We start from the raw sequence: 27678 nt of genomic DNA, 5'->3' as shown, positions 1-27678 counted from the left end.
GGCTTGAAATTAACCAAATCAGCAAAATCCTGCATAGAACGCAGTCTACTTTTTTGCCTTTGAGAAATTAACTGTCCTAGACTTTTCTATGCAAGTGACATTAACATAACCTTCAAAGACCAGCAGAGATTATTATTACCAAAAACTAAAATGTACCCTCTTTCTGAATCTGTTAAAATACTATTTTTTTATTTGATTTTAGATCTGTACTGGTGTTTTCTAGTTTTGTTTTTGCAGCTTGAGACCAAATAATTTAAAAATATTTCTTCTTCCAGCTTACACATAACAATTTTTACTACTCGTTCCTTTTCCACTTCATTTTTGCGCTGCCCCTGTTTGTCTAGCACCATTGTTATTATACATTGATTTGTATTTGTATACAGATGTTCCTGAGTTGTTGTTCTGCTAACTCTCTGCTAATTTTTGCATTCACCTTCAGGTTCCTGCTCATGAAAGTGATGTTAATTTTGCATATTAGAAGTTAAATCATGTTACATGACTTCACTTGCCTTGCCCTTTTTACTATTGCCCCTTTGATAACTGTCTTTGACAAGAGATTACCCAGTCTTTGTTTCCATTTCTACAGATATGATCAGTTTCCTATTCCCATAATTTCCATCTCTGCTAGATATAGAACATGTTGCTTTAAACCTATATGATGATTCTGATACATTAGCACTAATGCTAATTGAAAGAGGCAAGTGGTGGTCAGTCCACCTCTTATACATGTTTGAAGCCTCATTTCAAAAAAATGGTATTTGAGACCAAAGTCTTTTCTAAAATGAGAAATGGATAAATGCAAGCATTACCGATTGAGTATTTAGCATTGAATCCCACATGTGTGACACTGTCGTCAGATCTGAACCTCAGGTACATGACAGCTCCTGAGGATCTCTGTGAACCTGGGGTCAATCTTCCACAAAGCTTGGCAAGAACAGGAGCATTGGAATCAGCACCATCACGTAGCTCTAGGTAACTTGAAGTACAACTAGAAGAGGAGAGAATTTTCTGTTCAATGTATAGCAGTAGTTGTTTTAAATTAATTCCATATGGGTACAAAGCCATGAAGCTGTAGTGAATTAGATCAGACAGTTTCCATGCAGTGTCACGAGGACAGAATCAACGAGTTCATGATCAATGATAGCCTTCTAATATTTCAGTGAATAAAAGTGTTAGAAACATTGACAAAGATTCGTCCAAAGCCCAGTCTATGATCAGATCAGATCTGACAGAAACTTGTCCTTTGGAGGAGTATGAACAGCCCTAGCAAAGTAGTTGTGGCTATCGTTAACATGAGTTTTTTGGTAGAATTCAGATTCAGCAGCTATTCCCTATTAAGTCTGTTGATGACTGATGAATTAAGGAACAGATATAAGAAAGGAATAAAAATTCAAATACAAGGGCCTACTTAGGTGGACATAGAAAGGCTCAAAACATCTTAACCAACAGCTTTGCCTTCAGAATGTTGTAACAGCCTGCAGAGGACATTGATGGAAGTCAGAGAGGAAGGACACCCTTAGGATTCTCTCTCCAGTTCCATTTTTTTCTGAACATGGCTTCAATGAAATTACATCAGCTGAAAACTAGGTCTTGTTTTATGCTTTGTGGAGGGGAGTTGGGGTCAATGTGCAAAACATGCAGATCCATTGCAACTCAGCAGACAGGCAATGGAGGAGGGAGGCAAATATTTATCGTGGTAATCCATTGGACTTAAAACTAGTCGGTAGTCACAATGAAAATATGAATATGAAAGGACTAGAGTGCACAGATGTTTACAGAAAACACCTTTCAACAATGGATGCTTCCTCTCTGTCTGTTACATTTATCTCTACCATGTGCTGCAAAGTTCTGGGAATGTATACCAGTGACTTGATAGCTTCAGTGATCTATTCTAAAAATTTCCTAATCCCTTTTGGCTGTAAATCTGGAAGTGTGCTCTGAGAGGAATTAGAGAAAGCAACAGGGAAAGAAAAATCAGAATGAAGTCTCTGGAGAAACACAGGCAAAATAATGTGGATATATACTTTTGTGAAGGTTCAATGTAAAACTGATCTTCAAATTGCAGCTCTACTGCATGTCCATTAGGGGCAGTTATGGTCCAGACACAGTCAACATGAGGGGGATAACTGTCCGGATAGTTGGGGGAGGTTGTATATCCACTGGGGTTGAAATCATTGATATAAATATTCCCTCCACAATCTGGGAAAGAAAAGATCGCCAATAAAAAACATGTTAAGGAAGTGGGTGAGGCATCAAAAATATGAGTCATCACAATATTCCAACACAGTTTCCTTCCAGTGTCATATAGCTATATCAAAACATATTTTTTTGTTTATTATTACTTACTGTGGGAAATCATTTACCTAGCCTTCCTCATTTCCACATGTTCTGGTCCCTGAATTAAACTGCTATCAGGTCTTCCTTGGATTGCTTCAAAGCCAAGCAGGAAATATGTTTTCTGCCTTATTCCTATCCCAATTCTTAAAGCTAGAAAGCCAACAGATCAGACTCATCAATGCTTCTGTGATTCTTTCCCTACTTCTGCTTTCCAGAAGTTGAAATGTTTGAAATGCCTGTTTGAGACAATAATGAATGCATGAGAGATGCCAGTCAGAGCAAACATGAAGATTAGTTCAGGTCCTTTATTCTATTTTGACAGCTTTCTGTCAGACAAAAAAAAAAATAATAATAATATATATATATATATAAATAAATTTATTCAATATATACATATAGTTTATTCAATATATATATATATATATATATATATAAATGTTCTAGCAATGCTGGTAAACACAGGATTTTAGTCAAGCTTTCTAAACTGAAGTGGTAGAAACAGCATTATACAGCTTCACCTATTTCCTTTATGAATACCGGACAGAAATACTAACAATGATTCTTTGTGGCAGCAGGGGAAAGTAGGCAGAAAACAGGAAAACAGGCGCTTTAAAATGTGAGTAGATTGACAGGTTACCTTAGTTTTGTTTAGTTACACTGTTTAGCAGGAGGCCTGCTGGTATCCCAAGTGGTATGTGGCATGAATACAGTGAAATAACTGTAAACATCAAATCTCCAATTTACCCATGGGACCTAAGTCTTTTTGTTTTCATTTTTTGAAAAATGTTAGCTCAGGCAGGGAATGTTATTTTCTCAGCTGAGAGAAAAACTTGTGAGAAATGTTATCACCTTTCTAGACATACTAGCCTAAATCATTGCTGCCATTACTTAGTACTTGCACTGGGTAGTGTATGTCCAAAATAATGTTCTTGTTTCCAGGCTTCTTTTCCTTTCTTGCATGAATTATGAACAGCTCTCCTTTATTTCAGATGCTACTTTCCCACCAAAGCTTTCCCTGCCATAAGGTTTCCTTGTCTGTTGGGATTTATAACAAGAACCTCCTTTAAGAGGACAAATTGCAAGTCATTTCTATTGAGTTGCAGAACTCATGTTTATTTTCTAGACTTACCTAGGCTCTTAGCTTCATATTTCAGTTTGAATCCTTGACCTTCATTCCTGCTGTCAGAAATGAAGTGCACAAATAGCTGATTGTCTGTGGTGTACATGGTAGAAAGGGGGCTGCTTCCACAAAAGCGACCATTCCCTCTTCCAGACACCAAAGGTGGGGCAGCAGCATCTAACCCATTCTTCAGCTAGAAAAAGAAAAAATGCTAAGGTCATGCAAGCTTTGAGTAGACTCCATTTCAACGCTCCCAGCCATAGGGGAAAACAATAACCTAGCGATTAATTAATTAATGCACAGCAATATAAGACACAGAGACAAGTAATATCATTTGTGTTATTTCAGTTTGGTATTTCCACCTCCCAAGAGCCCGGGCTCCCTCACAGACACTAAAATCACTAAGATTCAGAAGCTTTAACACCTTTGAGGATTTAGGGCTACTAAGATGATTGGAGGACTGGAGCATCTGTCATACAAGGAGACGCTGAATGAGCTGGGCCTATTTAGCTTGGAGATGGGAAGAGTGAGAGGGAATCTTATGAGCGTGCATAAAAATCTGAAGGGGGGTGTCAAAACAATGGGGCGAAGCTTTTTCAGTAGTGCCCAGTGACAGGACAAGAGGCAACTGGCACAAACTGAAGCACAGGAAGTTTCAGCTCAATATGAGAAAGTAACTCTTTACTGTAAGGAGTGACAGAGCACTGGGAACAGGTTGTCCAGAGAGGCTGTGCAGTCTCCTTCTCTGGAGATATTCAAAATCCACCTGGATGTAGTCCTGTGCAATATTCTCTAGGTGATCCTGCTTGGCAGGGGGGTTAGACTACATTCCTTCCAACCTCAACCATTCTGTGATTTGGAGACCTAGCCAATAATCTCACCTCTACATAATCTCCATAGTTACAGGAAGCATCCTCACTCTTAACCTGGAAAGGGTGTTCAAAATGGACAGCAATGACAAATCCAGAGGTTACCAGTACATGCCAGGAACAATTCAGATTAGGAGAATAGTCTTGAGGGTAGTGGGGTGATGTGATCACACCCCTGTCTGCATGCAAATAGCCTCCACAACCTGGGAGAAAGGAGTTGAAGCAAAGAGGAAAATATTGGCATCAACTATTCATTCAGAAAAAAAAAAAAACACCTCCCTCCTAATGGGAGGATGTAACAGAGAAAAGCACATGAAAAACTGAAGGCCATAGAGCAATGCACACAATGAATGATCTCCCAAATACAAGCTAGTAGATTGCAAGATGACACACACCAAACATCTTGATGCTTAAACTCAGTTCTCAGATGTAACAGAAAAGTAAGCATGGCCTCTGTGCCAAAGACCTCCCATGGCATGAGCAAATGCTTATGATGTCTGAGTTCATTGCTTCATGGACTAAACCACTGTCACCTACTGTCAAGATAGATTTCAGTAATAAAAAGTTCTCCTGGCTGCCCATTGTTATTGTAACACCTTCCTTGGTGCCTCAGCTCATTCAGGAATCTGCTACCAGCCCTAAGTGCATGTGGAAGGCATGCCTTTGCAAATTGCTGTTATTTCTGCAGGAATTTACACAGCTCTCAACATCTGTCTCTCTCCGTTCTGTGTCTATGCTTTGAGTCACTTACTTCCCTCTCCTAGCTGGGAATTATTTCTCTTTCACTCTACAGCTGAGCTGTTCTAACCTTTTGCAAACCCTTTTTCTAACTTCTGAAAGGTAACTAATCTGTTTGAATCACACTTTACTGCATAACTTTGCTGGACAAATAGCAAATTTCACCTTTGCAAAATCAGAGATTTTTAATGCATATCGGTGAGACCTGGATAATGAATCTACGTGGTTAATGGCATAGATTGTAGACAGATGTTAAAAATGTCATTACAAGTCTTTTTCTTTCCTTATCCAGTTTTTAGCAGTAAGGCAGACATTTATCTAGGGGAGAAGAGAAACAAATCTTACTTTTGTAATACGAGGCATTAAACCCAGCTCCAGTGATACTGCCATCTGACACGAAGTGGATGAACATTGTCTCTCCAGTTGATCTTACTGGCCCAGGAGGTTCTTGTCCACACAGAGTAGCAAGCACTGGAGAAAGACTAGTGTCTCCTGAGATCAAAAGAAGACATGTTAATATGAAAATCAAACCACTTCACTTTGCATTTTGTTCACTGTGGTTCTCACACTTTCAGGCAGGTAATTTTCAAGATTTTTAAACCCTCACAGACTGAGAAATATTTTTATAGATGAACAAGTATTTTGCTAGACTTTACTAGCTTTGCTTTAACTAGCAGAATGTCTCAACACAGAGGAAGAATACTGGTGTAGATGCTGTTCGTATTGCTGTCTGGATTACTTAAGCTCTATGGACAAGAGACTTCACAATGCAGGGACCCCCTGTGTCATGCTACAGGGGTAGGGCAAGATTGGTTTCTCACCATCTCGGATAATAAGTTTGTCATAGTCACATGAGCTGTGAGATTCTATGTCCAGAGACAGGACAATAAACTCCACAGTGGATCCAGGAGCTCTGATAAGCCACACACAGTCAGCAAAATTTCTGTAATTCATGGGCCAGCCCGGCGAGAAGAGGAATGAAGGTGTTTCTTCAGTTGTTACAATCCCTCCACATGCACCTAGAAGATGTACAAGAAGATAAGAATGAAAGCATCCTCTTATAAAATTGAACATTTCCCCTGTATAATTTGACAGTCCTGTCATTAAGTCCTGTCATTAAGCAGAATGGGGGCACTATGTCTATGTAGTCACAGGAAGGCATTTCTTCAAGCATTGCTTTGATTTGGACTGGGACTAAACAGCCTGAAAATACAGACCTATAAGGACTGTATATATTCCTGTGCTACATGGTGTAGTAGTGATGTGGCCTATTTTACCATGAGGAATATCTACAAAATGTCCTAAGGTTCCTACCACAGTTTAACGCTGGTTGTAATTCCGAAAAGAAGGGTACATACACAACCAGTAATACATAAACAATTTAGACCCTCTACAAACTGAAATGCTTTTGTTTCAGCAGTAAATTTAAGGCAAGATGGACTCCTTGCTGGGATACATAGTAGTTCAGTGCTCTGCTAGAGCATAAGACCATTACATACTGCTGCTATGCTGCAGAGCCCCAGGGGTCAGTCCCTCTGTCCCTATGAATTTTCTTTTAGATTTAGAAAGAAGGCACTATGTCCCAGATAGTATTAACTTTCTCTTGTTGAACTTGCTCAAAGAAAACTGATGGTATAATAAACACATTCCCTCTCCTTCCAGGAACTATTTCTCAAAGAGATACATGATCATAATGAGCATATTCTATATATGAATACATGATGCAGTCTAGTGTAAGGTTTTAAAATCATAATGACCAGTGATTTAAGAATAGTCTTTCAAGAGGAATACTTTTTCATGTAAGCATATAAAATGTTTACCTAGGGCTAAACAGTTACGAGCTAGGGCTTCCTCTTGTGACGAGGATTTTGTTTTGTATTGTTTTTAAAGTAAAGCTCAGGATAGCACTGGCTATGTCACTTTTAACCACATAACCCACTGAAAACTCACCTCTAGCAATGGTGTGTGTAGCAGCAGAAGCATCTGCATACCACTCCAGAAGAAAGCCTTTTCCAGTCACAGATGAATCTGACTGGAACTGGATTGTCATTGAGCTGCCAGAGGATGCAAAAGAAGCAAGATCTGCACCACAGTACGTTGCAATAGGCCGAGAATAGATGGTGGGCCCATCGTAAACCTGCAATGAGAAAACAACAGTGAAAGCGTTATTCTTCACAGAGGCATATTTTCATTCTCCTCATAGTTAGCAAGTTTCCAAGGAGAAAATTACCCTCTTTAAATGAGCAAGAAGGATTTGGACGATCTTTCAGCAAATCCCAATTAGAGGGAAACCCCTCTTATAAAAAGAGAACAAAATCTCCCCTTCCATTATACAGTGTTATTTATGAAGCTTTCATGGAAGAAGGAACTGGACAGAACCCATCAATCTCAGCTCATTCCCAACAGGGTTGTTCTTTGGGTCCAATGACTGGCATCCCATTTCAAAAAAAGTCCACTGGCACAATCTTGTTCCTTGCTGAGGGAAAAGTGATATGATCTACAGATAAAAAGGTATTGTTTTCTTTCTTTTTTTTTTTTTTTTTTTTTTTTTCCCTCATGAGGAATACTTATATTTTAAATTCTTTTAAAAGTATGTAATAATGTATTTCTATTTTATGTATTAATAAGCCAAGTTCTTGGTAGTTAAAAGATGTTTCTCTTTTGCTACCTTTCAGATCTATTTTTGTCCTTCTCCTCTTCCCCCCAGTAAAAAAAAAAAAAAAAGGCCAAGTAGAGTAAGCTGGGAAATATAAATAAATATTATCATAACATTGAAAATCTGATCCTCGAGTCATCCACTGGATGTCTAGTTGATGTAAGAAACTACTTTCGCTTTTAGATGGACAGACAGAAAGCCAGGCTGAATTAAAAGAATGAAGATACCATTAAAATCTGACACGAGATGAAGGAAAAAGCTACATTTCCTTTATGAACTAATATTAAATTTTGATATCAATGGATTAACAATGAAATGAGTGTTAAATATGTTAAACTAGGATTAACTAGTTTAACTAGTAAAACTAGTATTAACTTTCTTGTTCCAAAGGATAATTATTGTCAACTGGTTTAAAAAACAAGCAAACAACAACAAAAACACAAAACAACAAACCTTGTTTAAGTAGCTGTGCTTAAGTTTAGAAAGAAGTTTTTACCTCTACTGCTCCATTATGCCTAGCATCATGATTACAGTGTTTTTCAGCCTCAAAAAGCTTGTCTATATTATAGAAAAACAATAAACAAGAAGAAAGAGGTAACTACCTACTGCCAACAGCAAATTATTGATCCAGTGATCAAAAGAGGTGCAAGAAAAGGATCGTTCCTTGCAGGCTTTTAAAATAACCTTATTTTATAGGTATTGAGATGTCCATTATGGAATTATTTTTAATAAATTTCAAACTTACAGCTTGGAAATAACTGTTAGGGAGCCACAGAGTATGTATCCCTTCCTATACCTAATAATTATTGAAAAGAGGGCATGGCAAAAAAAAAAAAAAGAGTCCCAACCAGATCCTTGGAAATTCATCTTGTAGGTGTCTTTGTTCGTTGCTTTTATCAAAGCTAAATGGAATTAAAGAATTTCTTACAATAAAATCACCTTTAGCTTGTCGTAACGACATCTGTGATGATTTTCAATATCCATCTCCAGGATACGGCCATGGATAACTTGTGAAGCATTGGCACTTATCCGCCACTGGTAATCAGAATTGTGAGGGTAGCTTCTTGGCCACTGTGGTGAAGCTATTTGTCCTCTGTTTCCCACAATGTCATTTCCGTACACTGAAAAACAAGCAAGAGATAACTAATCTCTTCTTCACATAGATTAAAAGAAGCACTGGGGCCTATTCTGGAAGAAAGCTTTCATTTCAGCCCTTCTTATTTAATTTACTTAGGGCTAGACAGTGCTGTGAGGCATAGATTTCTGTCTCAGTCCTAGAGCACACACCTAATTATTTTCTTGCTGTGAGGGATGCAGTGTGCCCTTATCTGAAGGAAATTATCCATTTGAGCCATACGGCTCTACATCTAGGAAAGATGGGAACATGGCATAGCTAAATTCCCTCCTCACCCTGCCTACCTCATGTTCGTTTCTTCCCAAGAAGCATTAAATAAGAAAATGCTGGGATTTTTTTAATGCCTTTGATTTCTGGTGAAAAACAGGTTTGATTCTACTGAGCTCTGACATAATGATAATTCCTTTTGAAAATGAGTAGTAAAAGTCATAAAGTCATAAAGGAAGATGGTTAGAAGTGTAGCTGGCTTAGTCAGGATTGCTGTGGATGTCTGGCTTCAGCAGCCTGTTCATGCAGTAAGTTGTACTGATGTTTGCAATAGTTCCTTGTAGCTTTGAATCTATGAACTGGCATAATTTCCTTTTCTTCCAATTCTGCTCTTTGTTTAATGTTATCTAGATACAAACCAGAAGATGGACACTGTTGTACTCAAAAAGCAAAATTAAAGGCTGGAAAAGAAATACTTGTTTCTTAATTTGTTAATTGCTTAATAAAAGGCAACATAAACATTGACTATGATTGCTTTCTTTCATGTAGCACAGGTATATGGTCAGATATTTTAAACTCCAACATGCTACTTGTTAACTCAGGCTGATGTTAATTTTGTAGCATATAGCTCTTATTCCTATCTTCACAGTACTTCACAGTACTGCTGAAGGGAGAATCTGAAAACCAGGTGATAAACTATTAGAAAACAGTCACTGAAATAGAGAATATTTTATTTTCTCGATCCATGTATTTTTTTGTTGTTGTTTCTGAAAAGGTTTTATGATCAATTCAAAGAAATATTGTTATAATAATTTTAAGAGATAGAATTTCATGTCTAATTCATCTGATTATGTAATGCTTGACACATTTGCATACACACAAGTTTAGTAGGTATTTTATAACATATTTTTAAGCAAATTCACAGCCTTGCTGACATCAATGAACATTTTCTAATAGTCTTTCCTGGGCCAAACATTCACTATTTTGAATCATTTGGAAGTGTTACATAAGAACAATAGTTTTCAATTAAATAGAATTTACTTACAGTGAGAGAATGTGGCCCTGAAGCCAACATTAGTGCCTGAACTGTCTGAGACAAATTTAACCCACAGGATATGTCCAACAGTAGACGTATAATTCAAAGGTAAGGAATTTCCACAGAATCGTCCTGCCAGCCTGCCTGTAGCATTCTGTTCGCGAATTTCCAGGTAATCTTTGGTGCAGCCATCACTAGATTCCACCTGAAATGTTCTGTTTCAATAGCAGTGGAAGAGCATTAGCAGACATATAACTGAAACATATTTCAGAGTTTCCCCTGCCAGGCTACAAATCTTCCTGCAGCTAATATCCTGACATAACAGCTAAGAGAACAGCAACCCTCCATAAACCAGAAGTTCCTGCTCTTTACCTTGTGTTGCTGATACAGGGCTTGCTCCTTTCTGGCCCCTTATTTTATGACAGAGCTTCAGTTTGTAAAGTTAACATTTGTAAAGAATTCCCAAACTTTTTAAACTCAAAATTAAGAGTTCTCAAGTTTTTAATATTTGCTGGTTCTCCAACACAGGGGCTTTATGAAACATGGAAAGCCCCTGAAATATTAAACTGATTTTTAATATAAACCCAGGTCAGACGTTAACACCTATTGGATGCAAAAAATACTTTTAGCCTTAAAATCAGTTTGCAGCCGCTACATCTGAATATTATTTCAGTACACCCTCTGGTGAGAAAAAAAATTTCCAGAGTCCTAGATTCATTTGTAGTTAACACCTCAAAAACCCAAAGTCCCTTATCATTGTCTCCAGTATTATGAAGTATTATTGCTTCTATGCCATCTCTGCATTTCACATGGCTGGTTCTGAAAATAAATAAATACTCTTAACTCTTCTAAAACAATTTTTACCTTAGAACAGGAATGGGACTTAGACATCAAATTCTAAATTGTTGATTACTGTACTGAGCAGAATGCTAAATACATTCTAAAAGTCATTATCTATTATTCCAAGTGAAGTGCTTTGATTCAATCCGATATACTTTCCAGAAGCTGGCTGTGAATATCCAGCAAAGATTCCAGAGAGGCCTCTTATAACAAATGCTCCAAAATATTTCTGCTTTCTGATTTTCTGGTAACAACTCCTCCCCTCCAGTCCTGAACACAGCCATATGTGTTCAGGGTACAGATGCTATGAAATGGTTCCAACCACTCATCTGGATATACTTCAGACTAATTTAAAGCTAAACCTCAAATTGCAAGACAGGCATTTCTGTTCAGGCTGAGCTGAAGAAAATGAATACCTTACGCCAAAGAAACTTTATAAAAACCTAATATTAAATTAAATTAAATAAATACTGCTTTTTCACACAATGACTCCATGCTTTCCAGTATTTTCAGCTTGCTTTTCAGCTATGTGTAACTTTAAAATAAATAAATAAATAAATAAATAAAGCGTCTACATCTACTAAGTATCACTTTATCTATCTAAATATATGCTCTGCTGATAGTTTCTGCTTCACACTAGATTTCTGTTTTGGTTCTGAAAAGCTGTTATTCATTATTTTGTAGCTTATATTTTAGAAAATGTTTCCAGGCTGTAGTGCTTTTTCTCTGCTTCACTGAGTAAAGGAGGAATATAATGTCCTTTTCATTGCATTAATGAATCTGCATGTGTCTAACAAATTGTACCTTATGCGGTCAACATGTTATTGGGTAAGTTTTCCTTTTGTCCTGATTAACTGTAAATGCAAATTTCAGACTTTTCTATTTCTGCTGATCCCTGATAAGGTTTACTAAGGGTCAGTGCTCTGTTTCTTGGCATCAGTCACCCTTTGATTCTGGGAAACAGAGAAGCTCAGAAACCCATATAATGGGCAAAGGACAATCTAACTACTCTGGTAAAGGACTCCATATTGTTCTGTGGATCACGCATAACTTTCCTGTCTGAGGTCTTCAAAGGAAAGTTACTTTGCTGAAGGTAAATGTTCCTTAGGATACTATCCTGGTCCCTGTTGTACCTCCATTGCTATAATTGTCCTTATGGTTGGAAAAACTTTGAAAACTTTAATATCAATTCTAACCCTACAATCTGTGGAGTACTTGGGCTCTTTATATGACTCAGCTATATAATAAATAGTATGATGAATCTTGTAGTAAGGAAATAGTAGGAGTTTCCTTTGTAAAGAAAAGGTACAATAACACTAAATTTCCTCTTCTTGTTTATATGTGAGTGAAAACTAGCTTCTCCAGCATCCCATGTTGTTCAAACAATAAATCACCTATTTATATCACACCGTATATGCCTTAATATAATAAACAATGACTAAGACGGGAGAACACCAGCTGACACCAACCACTCCTGTGTTCTCTTTCCAAGCGACTGTAAAAGCATGTTTCAGCTTTATCATCTGGTAATTACATTTCCTAATAAACACAGAGCATCCTTCCTTCAGCTCTGTTAAAGTGTTGAATAATAACCCCTGGCAATGCATTTACATGAAGGACAGCTGTAGCCGGTTGCCAGGAGAGCTGAGAATTGTCCAGACACACTCGGTGTTGAGCGGATATGACTCGGGATAGCCAGGGCTGTTGAAAGCTCCTCTGTCCATGTGGAAAGTACCTCCACAGGCTGCAACAAGAAGGAGAGAGCAGAGGCTTGAGAAAGAGGACATCAAAAAAATACCTTGATAGAGCATTTTCTAATCAAGAAAGCATTTCGCCTTGTCTCGTTGTTCTTTAGCTTGTTGACACCCATACTGAGACCTTACCCAAAAAAAGGGAAGGCAACAGAAGATTTTAAAAGAGGTAATGTCAGAGAGCCAAAAAGATACAAGACCTGGTCTTTTTCTTAAAAATAAGAGGCATAAGCCAGCAACACCTGCCATATGGACTTACATGATGATGACGCAACATAGGTGGCATGGAAGCCCTTGGCAGTGACGTTGTTGTTGGAGATGAAGTTGACTACCAAGGCATTACCAAAAGAAGTGATAGGATGTGGCATGGTTGTGCCACAGTAACGGCCTAAAAGAGAACAAACCAGAGAGGAAAAAAAGCAGTGTTTGCATGTAATTACTGTTGATAATGTAACATTTGGGGTTAATGCCTGACAGCAGCCAAAAGTAAAATTTTTTGCTTACAATTGTAGTTGTCAGTTAAATCTACATAAAAATTAAATACCTGTTTTATTAGCAGAGAACTCAACTCTGGTAGACTGTTTGTTTTTTTTAAACTGAGGAAGAATTTAAACCTGGACCTCCTGCACCTCAGGCACCCTAGCTAAGTCACTGGCTATCCTGCCATTGACTTCTTTTGCATTCACTCTATCCAGAAATTACAGCCTAATTAAATTTATAAAAATAACCCAACAAATATGTCTGCCAGTAGTTCCCATTTCATTCAGTTTGTTTCTGATTAAAACAACAATTGAGAAATAACACACCAGTTCTCCTTCAATGGACTGTAACATGGAGATAAAGAATATGAGTCATGATTTAGCAGAAAGACATCTGAAAGGAAAAAGAAAGGTAGCAGATAGTGTTCTGGTCCTTCTTGCCAGGTGAAGGCTAAAGGTAGGTGACAAACAAAAATAAAAAAATGAATTCTGCTCACTGTTACAAGCCATTTATTTCTTATTCCAATGCAGAACAACCCTTTCATTAAAGAAGTTTCTCCAAATATTCAACATAAACTTCTCCTGGTGCAATTTGAGGCCATTTCCTCTTGTTCTATCGCTTGTTGCTCTGGTGAAGAGACCAGGCCCCATCGTGCTACAACCTCCTTTGAGGCAGTTGCAGAGTGGCAATCCTCCCTAACATACTGGGCTACCCCCTGCCTCTCCTTCCTAGCCTATCCCTTCTGAAGAGTTTGTAGAGCCCTTGAGTTGGGCTAGCCATCCATTATGTTCTTGTACTGTTAACCTGGAATTCAATTTAAACTGAGTTGCTTGGTTCCCCGTATTGTTCTGCTGAAGAGGAAGGAAAAGGCAGCAGGAGTCAATGCTACACTGCAAGTGAGCAGAGGGGTACAGTCAGAGCCTGAGAGTACCATGCTGTTCTCAACAAAGACTTATCCCTTCACCCATAGTCTCCTCTGACTACATTAGCCACTGGAAAAAAAAAATATCCTTGAGGCAGGAAGACACTCACAAAAACCTGCTTATTTTGGGTGCAATCCTATATATGAAATAAACAAGACAATGTTGCAGTACCTCGAAGAGGAGCCTCATAGTTATTCCCATCCAAAATCTCCACAAAATCCTTCGTACAGTTTTGTGTATCACTTTCAATAGCAAAATCAGTGAAGGAGAGTGTGACGTGGTTGACTGGCAACAGCAAAGAGAAAAACTTTAAAAGGCGTTTGGCATTTCATGGAGAAATAACTACGTGTAAACAAATGTACTGTCTTTTCTGAAGTCAGTCAGTCCCCATAAAGCATAACATTTTAACTAGTTTCATACTTGACATGTGGAGTGAATTTCATGGAAGTGCATTAATCCTTACTGCAAAGGTTCTAGAAAATCACTTCAAATTTCAGTACTTTCTAATACATTTAATATTAGAAGCATGTGATTATACATATAGACATGAACATAAATTTGCAAACATCTGAACAGCTTCATTAGAAATTGAAAATGTCTGCAAATACAGCATGGAAATTTTTCACACATTCAGAAACAAAACTTATTCCTACACGTCTGTGACCTTCTGTCCCTTTGTGATCTATACAATAGATTTGCACAAAATGTGAACTGATGCTGCCCTGCTCCAGGCTTAGAAAGAGACGGACTTTCATCGTTTTGTAACATTCCACATACATCAATTGGACTGGTTAAAGGATCATTAACTACCCTCAGCTACATTTGTCTGGAATTGGATTTTCCACACCCTCAGACTGCAGGCTACATCCTGAAAAAGAGGATTTCTGACCCAGGGTATTTTTGACTCTCACATTGCTTTTGATTGTCCAACAGGAATGAAGGTGAAGTCACAACAGGAAGAATAGGGGCTTTTCTCAATGCCAGTTTGTGACAATAATTAGTCCTGGCCTCAGAGCACCTGTGCAGTGCAAGCAGGTCAGAAAGAGGGGCTCATGGTTTAGGTGATACCTTAGCTTTCTCCCACATTGAGCAAGTCTGAATTTGACGCAAATATTTTGCTTCTCACTGGGCTACAATTAATTAGCTAGAATAAGCTGAGATGACAGACAGAGACATGAGATGCTGCATTCAGCAGGGTGCCACGGACTGGCATTCAACCGCATAATCCGCGTGTTGGGCACTCTTTGTGTCCTGGTCCAGTCAATCAATTACAGCTATCAATTCAGGTCCTCGGGACACAAAATAAAAAGTAAAAACACAGCGGGGGGCAAGAGCAGGAGATTTGGCATTTTCAGTAAAAGCAGAGCAAGAGCTCTCTGCCCTCGTTTGCCATTGGCTAAATCTATTTTGTGTCTACCCTGTAACACTGCAACTGGCATAAGAATGCCACGTGTACCTGGAACGTGTGGGATGTACTGGTCCCACCGACCCATGGGTGAGGTCACTACATAGATAGGCTACTTTTTATGAAGGATTTTCTGATCTTTCGTGCTGATGTAAATCAGGAGTCAACAATTATGTACGAGTTTTCAACTTGTATCCAGGAAAAGATTGCCTTTAAAAATAAATGTTATATAGGCGGGGAACAGCTTTGCTGGTGTTCTTTTCGTGTATTAGTATAAGAAACTATGCTTTAAAAAAGTATTGCTTATCTCCTGATTTTTGGTTTAGTGTTTTCTTTGGCAGACTGACCTTCATTTTACAAGTAAATAAAATAAACTTATTAAAATCATAGAAAGTTCCAATCAGATTTATAACAATGGCTAGATACCATATGAACAACTCAGGTTCAGTAGTTGCTTTTAAAATAAACATTCACTTTTAAATCACGTTACCAGGATACTATGACCCAACTGTACATATTTTTAAGGAAACTTATACAATGTAAAGGAAATAGTAAGCATTAAAGGTAATACTGGTATCTGATGGAAAATGCTTGGTGCTTTACTATCAGTCATAAATTTGATGGGCACAACTGAAGGTATATGTATACACATGAAACCAGTTTATTTGTATTCTTTTTGATTTGCATTTTAAAATGAAATTCCTCCGTACCTTTGTTCATTATTTATTTTATTTATTTATTTTTTAATTTGTTTGTTAACAGCATAGATTTGATGTAACGCAACACTAGTATGAAAAATCCAGACCAAAATAATCTCAGCTAAACACAAGTGCTTTAATTATATATAAGCCCTAGATTTTCTCATGGATGAATCCAACTTCACTTAATGTTCAACACCATTTATAATTTTAACACTTGAGTCACAGTAAATCACCTATGATGATAAAGTTGTCAACTGTTTACCTCACAATACCCTAAACCTTTTACAGTAAAATCTGATTTAGGACAGATTATGAGAGCTACTCTCTCTCCAACTATCAGGATGCAGAACTTCCTAGAGAAATAAAGGAGGAATTTTCTATTGTTACTATAGAAAAGAAGATGAGGATATTAGTCATCCAAGCTAACTATAAAAGATGTTTTTACTTACATGGTTCCTGAGCCTGAATAATCCAGCTGCAGTTCTGATTGTTTGGGTATTTGGCAGGATACAGAGGAGAGGAAATTGCTGCCCCAACTGCATCTGACTCTATGAAACTTCCACATGCTTTAGAATGAAACACATACACATATATACACATAGATAATTATTTGTATATATAAAACGCATATCTTAGGTTGCATGGCAAAGATACGTAAAATATAACATCCTATAGCAATTTGAAATGAGGATAAAATTCAAGACAGCAAGTTGTAGAAAAAACAAATAGCCAAGAAATACCTCATAGCCAAGAAGAGCAACCTTGGGGCCAAAATAACTTTTTTTCAGGGTAGCCCTATCATATACCTGTTTATCTGATTATTTCCCTGTGTTGGAAACTAGACGGGAAAAAAATAGTAAGAACTCTCCAGAGATTTCCAGTGTCCAAGGAAAGCATCCCGTTCTGTTGGCATTATCCTTTTGTGAGGTGCATCAACAAACCAGCATTTGTGTGAAATGTTGCACATATGTAAGAGATTGATTGACTGTGTAACTTTGGCTAAGTGCTGAATGCTGCCATGTCTGATTTCTGAGCATACTGACTCATCATAAAAACCCCAGTTCCGAGTTTAACACACAGCTGCTTTATACAGCAGAGTGGAGAATTAGGTGCTAAAGTAGTAACATATAGTGAAACAAAATCATAAGAAACAATCAGAGAAATGGATTTTCTCTGCAAAAACTAAATGGTTATATCTGGAGAAAAATACATTTTCAAAGTTATTATGAAAAAAATATAATCAATCATCAAATAGTATGTAATGTTATGAAAGATTCTGTCACATTAGAGTCTTTTTTGTATTAAAAAAGAAACCATGGAAAATATCATTTAGTCCTCCACAAATTGGATACATGATGTTTGGCAGGTTTTGCAGGCCTGAATCCATGGACTTCATCAATAGCACCACACAAAATTGCTTTATACCTTTTCAGATTCACATGCATGGATAGACATATAAAATCTGACTTTGCCAGTAGGACTGGGGAAACTGCCAGTTGCATGTTTTTCTCAAGAAAAACATTATGGGTAGATGGCCCTCAAGGGAAGAGGAATAAGAAGCAGCTGACATATCCTGGATGGCTTTCTATTAAAAGCAAATTTTTTCCCAATCAAAGAATCTAAGATGATCCTTAGATTTTAAATTCTTTAGTTTATAATTTTAAAAAATCAGTGCTGTTAAAGATACACGCTGGTATGATGTATGTACAGAAGCAACTCTTCTGGTGTCAGCTATGCTGAAAGACTGTCTCTAATGCAAAGTAATTGGTGATTGGTTAAATACGTGCTTATGTAAATTCAGAAATTACCTTCAGTAAAATGAGCACTGAAGCCCCTGTGCTGGATGGTTGAATCAGAGCGCAGCCGGACGTACATCAGATTCTTGGAGGACGTGATAGGAGTAGGATGCTGTGTCCCGCAGAGTTTTCTAAGAAGGGGTGCTTCATTGCTAGGACCATCAAACACCTATCACAAAAAGGTTAAATAAAATACTGAGTTTCAATAGGCATTTTGAGAATATGTTTATTTTATACTCTATCTTATGTTTCATATGCTTTGATTCTGATATAGCCCTGGTATGAGCAGTGCAAACAACCTGTGCATAGCACCTTAATTCTGTGGGTATATCCAGAAAATCCAGGTATTTCAGGCTGAAGCTACTGTAACCTTTATAAAGCAAATGCATCAAGAAACAATTTTTCTCTGCATGTACATGGTATGCAGGCAGCCCTACTTTAACAGTCCAGATAATCCCATACATTTATTTTCATCTGTTAATGGCTAAAATGAATTCCTGTGTAGTTTTTATTCAGTTAAATCCTAAATCTTACCACCATAGAGACCTCCAAAATGGCTCTGACATGCAGCTAGTGCAATAGTAGGAGCTATGACTGCGTGTAAAAAGAGCAGACACTGGTGTTATGGTTTCTAGATACTCGTACCCAGCATGAAGTATAAGAGTCCATATATCTATGCTTTATAATGGCTTTAGTGTGCTGAATTACACAAATGTACGTGAAGTGCTACTTAGGTAGAGGGTAAAGAACAGTTAAAAAAAGTAAGGAAGGCAGCAAAGGTGGTTTTATAAAACTTCACTTTTAATTTTACCACAAATGCCTTCCTTCTCTTTTTTCCCTTACAGCTGATATTTTTGTTTCCTTCCTCTTTGTTTCAAAATCAGGAAGAGAAGAATAGTGAAGTTAAAAGCAATGAGTTTTATCTGAAGTGACATCAAAATTACAAAAACAAAGACAAAACACACACACACAAAATAACCACCAACCAACCACCATCAACAAGAGCGAAAAATGGCTCAGAGTGTCCCACTAATCTTCTGCAGCACTCCAGCAGATATGATTCATTGTGTTTGGAGCCATGGGCCACCCTCAGTGATGAGCACTGGAGGCATCAGCACAGTTGCACGCCCCACAGAGGAAAAGCTTTTGGCCACTGGGCAGCAGCAAGAGTTGACTTAAATTCCTGTTTCAGCATTAATGTCCTACATGATTGCAAGCACGCCATTTAGTATAACCCATGACTCAGCTTCCTATAGCAAAATAGAAAAAAAGAATGAGATAGTGAGACTACTGAAAGATAGTTGCTAGGATGTTAAAAGCTATATGAAACCCCACTTAGAGCAAAATAATGGCATTGGGTTAGAAGAAAATCTACTTTTTATCAATATTTTCTTCCTTTGCTTTCAAATGCCTCATATCCCAGCAAACCTCTGCAACGTAGCATGGATGAATTAAAAAAAAATAAAAATCAGCTAGACTGTATAACACAATGCAATGTTTCTGCTTCCAGTATTCAAAAGACCCTGAGCACATTAGATAAAAAAAAAAAAAAAAAAAAAAGTACAAAAACATTAGCTGGGAAAAAGGCGGCCTGTCCCAAATAAACCTCAGAGCTGAGCAACAAAGGACAAAACTCCTGTTTAATCCACTGGCATATCCTACTTAGCCAATGCAGTATTCATGAATTAAACATTTGCCCTCAGGCATATAACACTAGCAAGCTGTGTGGGACCTTGTGACGGAGTATTAAGTGTACTGCAATGCCTATACAAATGATTACCTTGTAAAGAGAACCATGATATCCATTCATTCAACCTTTTCTTCTCACTTTGCATCTCATCACAGTAATCTCTTTAATAAGCACTGTGCAATGTTTATTCTTCCACTGTACATATATTTTGTATATAAATCAGATTGCCTGGAGTTAAAAACCACAAGCCATGGAATGTGGTTAAAAAAAAAAAAAAAAAAAAAAAAAAACAATGACTAAGGAAATAACCCTTAGGAATTAAGGTACTGTCCCTACCCTGGACATTAGTGAGAGGATTTTATCTGAATGCTAGAGTTGAGAATAAGCATTGCTCTCTGACAGAGAACAGAGAGAGGGCCTCATTACAGTTCATGCAAACTGTTGGTTTTGATGATCTGTGCTGCTCTGCACAGCTGAGGATCTGAACATTGACACATGGACTGTCATGAGATTCTAATAGTTAAGCTTTCTCACTAGGGAGGATATTAAGAGTGAGTAATGTCAGAGACTAAGCAGACATTTCATTCCAAGAGCTTTCTGGAAGAAAGAAGTCTTTCTTTGGTAATACTAGGAGAAGAGCATGAAGTCAGAGGAATATTTTCTAAATCAAGTGTATTTGCTGTTTCTGGGCAGCTTGCTTGAAGAATAGTAGTGTCTCCTCCTTCGAAAAAAAAGAAAGAATTCCTAGCCTTTATACTTGCTAAAAATCTGATCCAAGCAAGATGTATCTGCCAAGCTGCCACAACTTCTAAGAGTTGCTGCTGCAAGTTAAGTAGGAGAATTTGCACACGCATATTTTATCCATGCTGCATCATTTTTGCTCACTTCCTATTTATTAGCTTAAACTATTTTGCAGGGAGTATTTTAGTCCTGAGTCCAGATCAGAAACGACAACATTCACACATTAGTTCAGGAAAGTTGTGTCTCTCTGCAGCTTCTTAAAGTTATTTTGAAAACATCTGAGAAACGCATTTCTGTGGTTGTGTGAGTAAAGGAAAATGATGCATCCGCTGACTTAAAAGCCAAGTTTTCCTTTATATCGTGTGTAGCTGCAATTTGCTTTTCTCTTCCCTTTACACAATGAACATAACTGCATGATTCATTGCCACCTTGCTGAAATGTGTCCTGCATTTTTCAAAAGCACATGACAAAAAAATTTTTTTTGTGTGTTCTCAGCCATAAAAACCTCCCTGCACAGGGGGGTTCTAGCTGCCCTCTCTTAGAATATCGTCTCTGCCAGCATTTGGAATAAAGCAAGTCATAACCTTCTCTCTAGCTCCCAGAAGTGTACTTTTCTACAGTCCCCTGTATTAGTTGTTGTTTCCTTTCCTGTTGCAACAGGAAAGGAAAATAACATTTACTTAATCAAGGCACTGAACACAACTATTTCTCCCACCCCTTTTCAGTGCCTTGTGCTGTAAGTGATGTCTTTTGAGCCGTATCTTCACAGAGTCTCCAAATAACTGAAACACTTGCTGACCTGCTCTTCTAGCATACCATCAGCTAGAATACTGCTCAACTATCAGGCCAAAAAATACAGGAATTTCTATAAGTTCATAATTTCTTTTCTTCTATTTTCCTTCAAAGAAACAATTTTATTTTATTTTATTTTATTTTTTTGGATGTAAGACACACTCTCCAGATAGAAAGACTGGTACAGAGAGAGAAATCAAATATTTCTTCCTTATGCATGGTGACACCAAAACATCTCAAAGACCTTAGGCTTTCTACAGAATATAATCAAGGCACGTAGGAGACCAGAGGAAGACAAAGCTACAACCCCACATTTAACAGATGAAGATCTGTTCATCTGTTCTGAGAACTGATAAAGTACAGAAACAGGAACCACCTACATTCAGGGAGTGGATGGTGAACGTGCTTTTTGGTGGCCTGGACTACTCTCTGTGCACTCCGTCCATTTACTCTAGAGGGAGCTCAGAGCAGTTACACCACGGGTTACAGTTATGGGCTTAAAATTACTTTGGCTGAACCTAGACCTGTTCTGCTCATATTCACGTGTGAAATCATAGAGCAGAATTGAAAAATGCACTGGGCTTTTTGGAATTGCAACAAAGCCAAGAAGCAGCAGACATGAATATCTGCCCCTTCCATTTTGCTCACATAGTAACTCGCAATGGAAAACATTACAGGAAAAAAAAAATACATTTTCACGTGTTTCCCATATAAAATAATTTACAGTAGAAATATTTAAGAAGAAATAATAAATAAGGGCAGAAACCAGAGGAAGAAGCTCAAAGAACAGGCAAACACCACTGCAGCTATGCATGACATATGCATAACACGAGGCACAATGAGTGGGTCTAGGAGGGGAAGGATGAAGGAAAAGGACATTGGTATGCTCGAGGGTGGAGAGGAGACCCAAGAGAACTCACAAAGCAAATAAAATCCATGTCAATAAGTAAAAAATTCAGAAACATAAAAGGGTGGAACCACTGTGTTACTCATACGCAGTAATTGTTCCTATGTTAGAGAGAGAAAAACAATCCACCAGCTTCCTTAGCTGCCCATATTTTCCATTTATGCTTCTTCTGGAATGCAATTCCTAAACCGTTCACAGTCATACATCCACTTAACTACTTTCAGACAATCTCTGTATCCTAACTCTGTTTTCCTATAATCATGCAAAGCATATACCAAGACTTGTAATGTGATGAACACAAATCACATCCAGGCATTGAAAACAAGCAATTTTCAGCTCACTGGCATACCGAGAAAGAAATCCCACCCACTCTCTTCTTGCCCTGCTGACCCACCTATACTGGGGCTGAAGAGCTGTTCCCTGCCTCATGCCCCAGAACCCTTTGTTATCTCTTAGTTTCAAATCAACGTTCTCCACATCCATTTTCAAACTACCCTCTGCTTGGCGAGCAGTGATCAATGCCTGCACTAAACTTGCATCTCCCTCCCCTTTCACATTGCTGCCTCAGTTGTGTTTGCACAGCTGGGGCTGATCAGCAATCTCCTCTTCCATCATTCACCCAGCAAAACAAAAAGCAGAAGCAAGTATCAGGTACTTGTAAGACAGTAGAGGAAAGGACATGTTGCTGTACTTCAAGCTCTGCCTTGTGCAAAGCCATTTCCTCTGCCAGCTGAAGGACTTGTACCTTTCAATGACTAGAAATCCAGTGCCCACATCCAGCCTATAAGGTTAAGGAGCTGTGTCTATAACTGCAAAGAGTTCACAAAGCTGAGTACTCTACAGAGTATTTAGATAGATAGATACATTCTTTGGCATCAGGTATAAAACAAAATTGCATATCAGGTCTTTTCAGAACTTAGCCCTTAATTTCATTTTATTTTTTTTTTTTTGTGGTAGTGTGTTTGTTTGTTTATTTTGTGTGTATGTTTTTGTGTTTATCTTGTTTGGTCTTGCTTTTTATTTTTATTATTTATTTTAAAAAATATTCATATTTTTGTCAGGCAATATTATTTTCTACTTTGGTGTGATATGATAGAAGACTGAAATATTTTTCCAATAGATTTTCCCTTTCAATAATTACCCTGATGTATTTAAATTATTAAATAAAATGGCATAACCATACTTCCCTATGCTTCAGAACCAGGAGAAAAAAAAAAGAAAAAAAAAAAAAAAAAAGAAAAAAAAAAGAAACTTTTACTGTACAACGATGCTTTGTGGTTAAATGAAATCTCCAGTTCTGCTCAGCAAAAGGGGGACACATTTCCCTTTTTTCTGATTTAGTACAAATAAGCTTTACAAGGCAATACTGTTAAAACTGGTGCCGTTTTCAAAAGGGTCTCAGTTCCTGCCAAACTGAGTTCCGTCTGAATGATATTTTATCAAGAAGAGGAAAGCTGGTTGGATTTTGGGCTACAGCCACTGTGCTTTATCTGACTGCTACCGATCACGCAAGCCTTTGTACTGAGAGAAGTGCAATCTGACATCTAAGGTCAGGATTTCATGTCCCTGCTCCCAAAAGGCCAACTGGAGAGTTCTTAGTTGTTGTGCACTGGTTTTGCAGCAACTTGAATTTCCGTGACATCAACAAAAGCGCACAAACTAGTAACAATGTGCAGCTTTTAAGAGAGCAGTGTCTCTAATGAAGCAATTTTAGAGAGCTAAGGAGCACCTGTACACACACAGGGTAAACATAAAGAAAACCAGCCATATAAAGCACAGATAAAACCACACAATTTACATATGGATGTAGACCTCCCTCTCTCTGTCCTGAGAACAGTCAGTCTGCTCCATATACGTGGGTAGCCCGTCCTGTGGTTTAGAACAAGCTGTGGTAAAGTGCACTATAATTAAAATGGGAAAGGGTGTCATAACAGCCATCTATATATAGGGTTATTCTTTCAGTAATACCTAGAACACACTCCCTAAAAGAAAAATGTGGTGCTAGGATGTGGCATGCACTGCTTTCAAGAAAAGATTCTTCCAGCTGTATGTGGGAACCTGGAAGAATACAGCTCTGCTTTTGTGAAGTCTGCCTCGCTGGTGAAACAAAGGGAAGCCGTAACTACAAAACTTTAAATTTGAGCCTTAACTCGTCAGTGAATAAACACAGAACATGACTATGCAACTAACAGCTTGAAACTAACTGCAGACTAAATTGCACAGTAAGCTTCCTCTTTTGCAAGCATTTCACCACACTCATTAAGGAAATGTTTGAAATTTCTATTGTTACTTACTGCTACGTTGTCATAGTTACATGAATGGTGATCTTCAATGTCAAAATCTGTGAAGTTCAATAGGACTCTGTGGCTGTGGTCAACTTGTATAATCCAAGAACAGTCTGTGTTGTTATTATAAGGCTCAGGATAGTTTGGAGAATGGATTTCCCCACTGGTAGCTTGGAAAATACCACCACAGCCTGAAAAAGACATAAACAGTTTTTATCACAACAGCTCTTATCCTTAGTGAGATTCACTTCTATTTTTTAAACTAAGGGAAGAACACTTTCATCTTCATATTTTCTGCATTAAACTTGTGCAAAATGAGTGCTCCAACTATTGCAAGGCCCCGTTTGCAGTGAAAATCAATGGCAAATGATTACCAGGAAAGAATAACCTTATCACTATTGGTGAATATGCAACAACAAAGCTTTAGAGTAATGTTCCTTTCTAGCCCCAGGGTGGATAGTAGATGTCCCAAAGTTTGAAACACGGGTGCTGGTATTCCTCTGTCTGAGATATTAAAAAAGCTATTTAAAATAGCACTCATATGAATGCCCTAGACCTTTTCCACATAGGTGACAATGGCTAACCTAGCATACTGAGAGAGTAAGGACAAGGCCTAGCTGAGCACAGGGGTTAAAAAAAAAAAAAAAAAAAAAAGAATAAAAAATCTGAAAATATCAAGACAGTTAGGAGTTCCACTTTCCCGGAGAGCAGTAAAATAATTGCAAGCTTCAAGTTTCTGCTTCTTTATCCATGCAGCCAAGAGCTTCCTGAGGACTCTAGTTCAGGCCCAGATATAACCAGAACATGCTCCAGTGCTCGTGAATATCTGAACAGCCAGGAACGATGGCTCCTATGTTGGAAGTGCCAGGGCTTTCAATAGGACTAACACAAACAAATAGACTTTTCTATGTTGTAAAGGGATGGAGGAGGGTAAAATACATAGGGATGGCTGGAGACAGAGACAGCCTGCTAGAATAAGAATAAAAACTACAGTGTTACTGTGTTCTGGTGAGAGGGTATTTAGAGGCTAGAAGGGGGTTGGAGTACAACAGGCAAGATGTAAAGAGATGAGAAAGCTTCAGGGGGCCTAACTAGAAAAAATAAGCCGCCAGATCTCAGAAGGGGATTAATTCAAAGGACTATTGTAAACTGTCCCTTTATTAAAAAAAATCTTGTGCCTTTCTCACAAATTGAGAATGGAAAAGTATAAACCTTGACAAGTGAATGAATCAGTATGCTTAATCAAGCAAAATGCAAGAATTAAAATCTGCCTCTCCTCACTTTTCACTGCAATTAGTTACTGATAATTAGCCTTTTCATAAGAACTCCCATGTAGAGACATGTGGTTGGATCTTTTAAGCATGTCTCGTCTTTCACTGATTACCAGTAAGGCTTTGAACAAATAATCACACAGGGGATGGATGAACCTCATAGAGTTCAAGCATTTACTAATCACTCCAAATATTTGTGGAGTTCACTGAGTACTCCAAGCAAATCCATATTTTCAGATATTTTTCACTTCATAATTTGAAACCAAAGCTAATTCAGCTAATCATTCAGCTAATACATGACTCTTTGTGAGGGGAGGGGGAATTGCTGCCATGCAAAAGTTCTTTTCTGATAACAGGAATGTCTTGATTAATTTTGTAGAGAAGAAATCCCCAACAAGGTATGCTGTAACAAAAAATTTATGTAGGCCTAGATTTGAGCTAGTTAGATGATTTCTTTCTTATTTATTTTCTCTGGGTGTTTTCCAATATCTCTTAGTGTGACCAAATCCAGTAACACTTCAATTCACCTTTAGCTTTTAATCTCATGCTCGTGTGGCTGACCCTCAATTCTCAAACTTCCTGAATTTCTCATGGTACACTCACCTCCCAGATTTTCTTGCCAGGAGGCATTGAAACCTCTCCCAGTCACTGCTGCATCTGTCTTGAAACGGACTACAGCCGAATTGCCAGTACTGGAGACTCTCAGGGGGTTCTGTGCTGATCTTGAAATACACAGCTGGGCTAGTCTAGGAGAGAGGAAATCAGGGCCACCATAGACCTAAAAATGGAAGAAACAATGTCAACATTTTCAGAGAGGCTGTCTGACATGCAGAATATGAGATGAATGTTTAGGTAGGATAGAAAACCTCTTGTAAGTATTGAAAGTGATTCCACATTCATAAATGTAAAGTGGCTATGAAAGTTATTTTCTCTGCAAGTTTACCTGACGTCTGGACCATCAAAACAAGTACAAAATACTGGATGATTTCAAAACAACCTCGCATTAAATAAGAATTTTCTGCTTTGAGGCTTTGCTACATTCTTTTTCCTCCATCACTCCATAGTTAGCTCCTTGTTTCTGTGGGGATAATATAAATATATATATATTTTTTGGTGCTTGTGCAGGCAAACTGTATTTATTTTTCAGGAACTTGTGCTGATGTTTTGCACCCCTTATGTTTAAAGGCACAGTTAAGACCTTTTTTTGTTTGTTTGTTTTTATTATTAATTTTTAAATTGAGGCTAAACTTCATTGCTTTCTACTGAAACAAAAAGCTTTGAAATTTTATTGACTTCAATGGCAAAATCAAAATCTAAGCCACAGAATTTTGGTCAAGTAAACTACAATCTAATAATACTCTACGGAAACTAGGATAAGTATCATATATTTGCCACAGAAAAAAAATATGTTTTGACTTTCAAGAGTTGGCATTTCTTATTCAGAAAAGTGTACCTCAGGCAGTTATAAACCAGAAAATCACAACTCTCTTGAACATCACTGGCAGTGTTGTGTACTTTATATTAAATTTTATACCAATTCAAGTGAATCAGATGGCAGCGCTGGAGCCATGTTACTCCTTTTTTTGTTTTCCAGAAGGGATGTAGGATTTTAGTTTGAGCCCGTTTCTAACTGGTGGAACTGGCTCTTCTTCCTCAATCTTCCCTCACACCGCTGAAGAAAACACACATGCTCAGCACAGTTTTCAAAACCAGACTGGATTTTGGTGCCTAGTGGCTTGTTGCATGCTAATGAAATTCACCTGAGACTGTGGTCTGCCTTACATTGGGATGTCCCTCATGAGACAACAGCTGCAAAAGACAGCTTGACAGTAACCTCAAATATGAAAATTGTTAAACAGAGACAAATAAGAGTGTGCTATTGTCCTTCAGCAACTGAACTATCAATAAGTAGAGCAATAACAGATACTCTGCTTGTATCAGCATATATTATGTAATAAATCCTAAAGATAAACTAGAGAATGGCAAGTTCTAACAACA

The 27678-nt window shown here is 37.8% G+C and overlaps 1 protein-coding gene across 1 annotated transcript in view; it reads right to left on the bottom strand.

Moving 5' to 3' along the window:
* CUBN (cubilin) overlaps positions 1-27678 on the bottom strand; it is a gene marked incomplete at both ends in the record, with an annotated part of 140600 nt that overhangs the window by 45469 nt on the left and 67453 nt on the right. The window contains 16 exons of the mRNA XM_084282794.1: positions 810-988; positions 2025-2199; positions 3467-3650; positions 4339-4529; positions 5410-5556; positions 5886-6083; positions 7015-7201; positions 8660-8841; positions 10108-10313; positions 12550-12682; positions 12949-13077; positions 14264-14377; positions 16648-16764; positions 18007-18163; positions 24419-24600; positions 26284-26458. Of these exons, the coding sequence (XP_084138920.1) occupies positions 810-988; positions 2025-2199; positions 3467-3650; positions 4339-4529; positions 5410-5556; positions 5886-6083; positions 7015-7201; positions 8660-8841; positions 10108-10313; positions 12550-12682; positions 12949-13077; positions 14264-14377; positions 16648-16764; positions 18007-18163; positions 24419-24600; positions 26284-26458 (2656 nt within the window). The remainder of the gene's footprint in view (positions 1-809; positions 989-2024; positions 2200-3466; positions 3651-4338; positions 4530-5409; positions 5557-5885; positions 6084-7014; positions 7202-8659; positions 8842-10107; positions 10314-12549; positions 12683-12948; positions 13078-14263; positions 14378-16647; positions 16765-18006; positions 18164-24418; positions 24601-26283; positions 26459-27678) is intronic.

This window comes from Netta rufina (assembly GCF_964035555.1).
Source record: "Netta rufina genome assembly, chromosome: 2".
Classification (NCBI taxonomy): Eukaryota; Metazoa; Chordata; class Aves; order Anseriformes; family Anatidae; genus Netta; species Netta rufina.
The sequence above is the reverse complement of the archived record's forward strand: the minus strand, read 5'-3'. Positions and strand labels throughout refer to the sequence as shown.